Source organism: Neopelma chrysocephalum, unplaced genomic scaffold (assembly GCF_003984885.1).
Source record: "Neopelma chrysocephalum unplaced genomic scaffold, ASM398488v2 Primary Assembly neopelma1_70, whole genome shotgun sequence".
NCBI classification, from domain to species: Eukaryota; Metazoa; Chordata; class Aves; order Passeriformes; family Pipridae; genus Neopelma; species Neopelma chrysocephalum.
The window spans coordinates 4134130-4140493 of NW_020897730.1; the positions used below are offsets into that span (position 1 = coordinate 4134130).

At 48.8% G+C, this 6364-nt stretch overlaps 1 protein-coding gene across 1 annotated transcript; it reads right to left on the reverse strand.

Moving 5' to 3' along the window:
- Positions 1-1288: 1288 nt before the first annotated feature.
- MRPL44 (mitochondrial ribosomal protein L44) lies at positions 1289-4912 on the reverse strand. Its single transcript, XM_027685965.1, has 4 exons — positions 4719-4912; positions 3961-4429; positions 2826-3004; positions 1289-1615 (listed from the first exon to the last, which is right to left on the reverse strand). The coding sequence occupies exons 1-4, from the start codon at positions 4895-4897 to the stop codon at positions 1444-1446; spliced, it is 999 nt and encodes a 332-aa protein (XP_027541766.1). The 5' UTR covers positions 4898-4912; the 3' UTR covers positions 1289-1443.
- Between the last annotated feature and the right edge of the window lie 1452 nt (positions 4913-6364).

Sequence of the window (6364 nt, forward strand, 5' to 3'; positions counted from 1 at the left end):
TTCACACCAGTGATTCCCCCAGCCCAGAACACAGCAGGAAGCTTTTGCTGCTCTCCAGCCACATCAGCGTTTCGTACAGGGGTAAGATGCAGGTCACAGTGAGTCTGGAGACACTCCTGGATCACAGACAGACACTTCTTTTGCTTGGATACACCGAGAACTGTTTCCACGGGGCAGAGTCAGTGCTCACTGTCACGGCAGGGCCGGGAGGGAACGAGCCACAGACCTGCTCAGCAGCCACAGCTGAGCCGGGACCTCTGGCTGCCAAGTGTCCTTCACTGATTCCATCCCATGAGCCAAAGGCAAAAGGATGGCTATTGGACAGCAACATCAAACCTGGATGAATTGCCATCTGCCTATGCTTTTTTCACCCCCAGTAGTGAAAGCACATTTATCTGGTGTCTTCTTTTGCTCACAATGGGATAAAACAGGAAACACTTCCTGAACCACTGTCCTACAGCCAGCTTCTTCCTTTCAGGGCTCAGTCCCAGTTTGTAATAGACTCTCACTCATTTTTTAAGAAAATTATTTCAAAAGAGCCACAGTCCTCACGTGTCTGTAGCCCTCTGGTAGACATACTCAGTTTCTATGGCATTTAACAGGAATATCATGCAGGTACCTCAGTTATTCCTAAGTGTCTTTCCAGTTATTTATTATATTAAAGTAGCTACAGATAGTGCAAACAAAACACTGATTTCACTAAATCCAGTGCTTTAGTCATGTGATCACTTAAGGTACATGGACTAAACAGGAGAAGTACCAAAAAGAGAAAAAAAAGAGAAAATGAGAAAAACCTTATTTTATACCCTATCATGAAATCACGTTCCCCTGTATCTGTGGGTTCAGGCCTTCACGATCCTTATTTTCACTTATTTCTAGTTTTGCAATAGAGACATTTTTACAAATTTTAGAAACCTTTTGTGCTCCAACAATAGCAACCAATGTGCATGGCAAATAAAATTTGCATGCAAGCAGTGAGACCTCAAAAGTTTGGATCACCACCAGTGTCAGTATCCTCATCACATTTGATGTTTTCACAGGGTTAAGGACACATGAATCCAGATGCAATCCAAAGACTGATGTTGCACACATAATTCAACTCCTCTTGTTAACAATCCTCTCCAAACAATCACCAAGGAAGCATTCATGACACCTGTTTCTATACAGGTTTTGTCACACATCATTAAACATCACTAAAAAGGTGATATATGTAAAAACTCAGCCAAAAGGCAAAAGTTCATATTAAGGGTATTTTTTTATGTTTAGAAAAATGAGAAAATATTAAACATTGTGCAAAACAAAAAGACTTTATTCATGTCTGATTTGAAAGTTTCAAGCACTGAAGACTGGAAAAACAAACTGAATTTTGCTTTTCTAAAAACATCTATATTCAGCATGGAAGCCTTTAATTCTTATGAGAAACCAGAAATGTCTTTTAGCATTCTAGTTACTGCTGATTGCCTTTTCAGCTGCCAATCCTTGTTTGGGTTTTGAGTAGTCCCAAGGCCTCCTGTTCTCTGTGTACCCGTAGAGCTTCCGCAGGGCCACCCGCGCAGCTTCTTCCTCTGCAGCGAGCAGTGTCTCCCCAGGGCCTTCAGCTAAAATCTTCTTATCACTTGGGGAAAAGAAAATAAAATTACAAACATTTTCATCATGAAATCATCAGCACTGCTGCGTACCATGAAAAATAATAGAGTGTTTTTTTCTCCAGTATTCTGTGAATACTGAAGATTATTTCTACATACACACAATCTAAACATTCCTGTTGGTCTTTCCTGCAAAGATAAGTGATTGTATGTTCAACAATGGAAACTCAGGTCAGAAATGTGTCCATTTCTTGGAATAACACCACTCTGTTCATTTACATTCCTAGCATATCACTGATTCTTTACAGCATTAAATTTGTTAACCCTGTTAAAATATGCAAATTTGTTACTCTGGTTCACTTAAACAGGAACTGAAATGCCTTTGTCTTGTCTCCTCCCCTGGTAAGGAAGCATTTTCAAACTGCTTCAAAAGGACTGATAGCAAAACTCTCTCTGTTATAAAGCACGTGCTCAGCTCTGTTTAATCAACACCTGTGGGCACTGAATAGGAGCAGTTTGTGAAGGGACACCAGGGATCCCAGAAGAAAAATAATCCAAGTTCCTTTCTTTTCTATAAGATAAATCCTAGAAGGCATATAAACCAAAGCATGATAAATCAGAACAAGTTAAGGCAACCTTCCCACGTGTTTATCTGCAGCTCATTTAGCAAAGCAGCAGCAATGTGGGTTTTGTCCTGCCCCACAGAAGCGATGTCACCCTGGGGCAAGAGACCAGGACAAGGGCTGACTGCACCTGACACAAATGCACCAGGGAAAACCGGCACTTCCTAAGTCTTCCCTGGACACAGACACTCCTCTTGCCTAGTTTTTAGTGCCTGTGATTTGAAAATTAAAAACCTTCTCTGGAATATAAAATGAGACTCTCTTTAATCCCACCTCCCTCGATGACTCTACCCTTCCCAAAGCCCTGGATATGTGATCCCTGCACAGCCATCCACTTATGATATTCACAAAGTTCCCGTGACAGGTCACCCAGAACACACACCCAGGCTCTCTGGTGCATCCCATTTAGCCTCTGAAGCCCTTTAGTCAGAGACTGTCTATGCATCACCACTCAGCTATGGCCAACACTCAAATGGCTGATTTTATATAGAAGTCACTGTAAGGTTTCTTTTCTCTAACAACTTGACCAAAAAGCATATGAGTAGAAAAGATCATCTTCCCTCCTCCCCTCTCCCCCAATTAAATCCATGTCATTTTAAATTAATATTGTACTAACCAGTACAACCCAACAAAGTACACTGGCAGAACTGTGCTGACTCCCAACTGTCTGGTAATTCTTGGTTCTGGAGCAGAGATATTCCTCTTGGTCAGTTCTTCCACCAGTAAGCCCATAGGATTTACAACTTCCCAGATCTCAAACAGGTCTTTTCCAATCAGCTGGGGAATTAAGAAGTCCTAAACAAGAATATTTAGATATTGCAATTAATGGCTTGAACTTCAGGTGTCTCCTAATGAAAATACAGTGTGAAGAGGCGTTAATAGAGTTGACAATAAACTGTGAAATGAACGAGGCAGCTGCCTCAGCGCCCCATCCCAGCGCAGCAGAGCTGATACACTGGGCAGCTCTGGTTCTGGTTTAGCCACTGACAGACGTGTGTCCGGAGCAAAGTGAGCCCCCAGACCCAGGGAAGGGACAGAACCAGCCTGAGAGAGGACCTGTGACAATGCTTGTGCACAGACATGAGCACGAGTTCAGCAACAGGCTGGGGCTAAGCAAGAGCTTGAGTTCTGCACACAGGCTGAAGGGAACAGGCAAATCCTTAGGACTTCAACCTGTTTGGATTATTCTCTTGCCTGTAAACTGCTAGTTGCTCTTAAAGAGACCTCCCAATAGTCTTGTAGGAGAAAGAAGATTTTAACAAACGTTTCTCCATCGCAAAACTAAAAATAAGTTAAAGGCATGACTGAAATTACAATAGCTACTAAAACTACTTTGTTACACTGAATTCAACACTTTTGTATGAAATGTCTTTAGGTGCTCGCACTCCTACATGCAAAACCTATAAACTCAGTCCCTGTTTATATAATTTTTTTTTTAATTTAAGATATATGTGATCTCACATGGAATAATTTCATTATCTGATAGTATAGTGCATGGAATATAATGCTTTCCCTTAGCAAGTGTCAGCAAATACTAATATCACCATTATAAACCAGAAATGTATGATTTTATGCACTCGATCAGCCCGTGCTTCTCAATGAAATAAAACCCAACACAAAAATCCCCAAACCCCACCTGACCACCGCCACCAACCAACAGATCTCATTATTAAATTGTCTTGTTACAGGTACTGTCAAACTTCTGCCGATGTCCCCGGATGGAGGTACAAAACAATGTTTACTGGACCTACCCGGACAAAGATGCCTGTTCTCTCTGACCCGCTGCTCTCCAGTAGGGCTCCTATCACCGCGAGGAACGTCCTCTGCAGCACTTGTGGTGGGGCGGGAAAGTCCCTGCAAAGCGCCAGGTCCTGGATAGCCAGATTTTGAGCCACGTACGAGAGTAGTTCCTGACCGGTAAGAAAATTAACAAGCGCTTCTACGCCCTTGGCAGGTAAATGTGGGTAGGCGCCCTCAAAGCACTGTGTCAGGTAAGCACGGGCGAAGCGCAGCCCCTGCTCCGCAAGTCTGGTGTTATCCTGGAGGCTGAGGGCAACCGCGTCCTTGTCCACGCCGAGCTGCCGGCGCCTCGCCTCCTCGCTCTCGATGTAACAGGGATTGACAAACGCCGTCTTGAGAAGGTCCAGAGAGAAGTTCTCCTGCAGGCGGTGGCTGAAGGCCTGGATCTCGGCGTGGTAATCCCAGTTGGGCTGCTCGGACCTGCGGGAAGGACACGGGCTCAGGGACAGAGTGAGTTACCCGCGAGCAGCACCGCGCCCTCGGGCTGCTCCACAGGGAACGAAAAACTGAACCATGTCTGAACACCAAACCCAGTATTTCAATCCGCATCATGCTGGTTCCCCATCACCCCGTCTGCCACGTTCAACCGGGGCTACGCCGACCTGCGGAGCCAAACCCATCCCGCTCCTAAACGTTTTGATTTTCCCGATTTCTGGGGCCGTTCTTGCATCCCTTCCCCCAGCCCCGCCCTCCCCCGCACGGCCCTCACCGCCGCTGCGGCGGCGCCTGTAGCCGCTGCATCTCCAGGTACGCTCGGAGCCATCGCTTCTTCTCGGGGGGCGGCCCGGAGCTGAACGCGGCCCCGAGCGCGGTGCCCAGCACGCCCCGCCCGGGCCCGGCCGGGGGCAGGAGCGGCCGCGCCGCCCGCAGGAGCAGCCGCGCGGCCATGGCGGGTGTGGGCAGGGACGGGCAGGGACCGCCCCGCTGGTTCCGGGAGGAAGCGCTCCCGGCCGGGGCAGCGGAACCAGCTCGGGGCACTGCTGGGCACTGCCGGGGAGAGGAGCGGGGCCAGGAGCGGGGCAGTGCAACGCCAGGGGTCCCGGCTTGGGCCCTCGGGGTGTTTCGGGGCGGGACCCTCAGGCCGGGCTCCCACCGGCCCTCGGGGCGGGAGAGCCCTGGGAGGGCGGAGCGGCGGCGCGGGGGGACCGAAGGACCCGGAGCGGGTCCCGGTGTGACCGAGGAGCTCCGGGCGGGTCCCGGGGCAGCGGCTCTCCCCGAACGTGCCCCACGGGCGGCCCCTCAGGGGAGGCGTTCCTGAAATCTCGTCGAGTTCCATTCCCACGTGCAAGACAAAGTCCGGTTTTGTGCCCTTAGAAGAAGCTTTATTTTTAAGTATCGCCTGTACAATTCTTTGTACAATCTCTCAACCCTCATTTGCACCATCAGAGTTCATACAGTACACCTTCAGCATAAAGGTCATGGTATAAAACTCATGAAAATACAGAAAATGTGCAAAGCAGGCCTGGCCCTTCATAGTGTCTTTCACTAAAAGACAAAGGCACGCACTTCAACATTCATGATAAGAAAACATGCACAGCAAACACCCCAAATTAGCCGATGGAATTACATAATACACATATGCCACAGCCATATGCAGAGAAGCCAAGGAAGCAGGGACAGCAGCCTGTACAGCAGGGCAGCAGCCACACACCACCAAGAGGACACAAAGAGCACAGGAAATGTTTGAGGGCAGCATTCTTTCAGGCACTTGCAGCGCTGATATCAAAATCCTTAGGGCTCCTCATGCTGATGCTCCCAGAACCACCTGTCCTTACCAGGACCAGCTGTGCTGGGCACCCGTGTTCATCCCAGCCCGGGGTCCCTCTGTACAGAGGCAGCCCCGGGACTGTTCCGTGCCCTCTATGCTGCAGGGTGAGCGAGGACAGCGGTGAAATAGGCTCTGGGTCCTTCTCTTCTGCAGCCACCGAGGATCATCATCTCTTCACCTGTCTGTGCACCTCTAGAGCCCAAAGAACAGTCCTGCACAGTGGTCTGGGTCCAGCTGTTCTAAGGAAGGTTGCCTTTGAGCAGTGTTTTGGTGTCATTGCACACTGACAGTCTCAGTTGTTCCATACTCCCTAGGGAAGGGGCTGTGGCTGTACAGCACTGCAGGGCAGTGGCAGTTGAAGCCTTGCAGGGGCACAAAGCCACCAGCACCACCCACACAGTGTCTACAAAAAAAGGTGCTGGATCATGGGATGAGCAGGGGATGTTTAAACTGACCCAGTGCTGGGGGACAGCAGCCTGGCTTCCCGAACACCACCACCACCACAACAGGCAGGGGAAGGGAGCCCACAATGGGCTGGCACATGCCCCCCTGCTGCTTTGGAGCTGTTCAGGCCACCACTACTAGTT

Bases quoted from the DNA above. Each gene is read 5' to 3' on its own strand.
- MRPL44 (XM_027685965.1), bottom strand. From the start codon at position 4,897: ATGGCCGCGCGGCTGCTCCTGCGGGCGGCGCGGCCGCTCCTGCCCCCG. The intron at 4,430-4,718 runs GTGAGGGCCGTG...TCCTTCCCGCAG, and splicing joins CAGGCGCCGCCGCAGCGGCG to GTCCGAGCAGCCCAACTGGG. The intron at 3,005-3,960 runs GTAGGTCCAGTA...ATTCTTGTTTAG, and splicing joins GAACAGGCATCTTTGTCCGG to GACTTCTTAATTCCCCAGCT.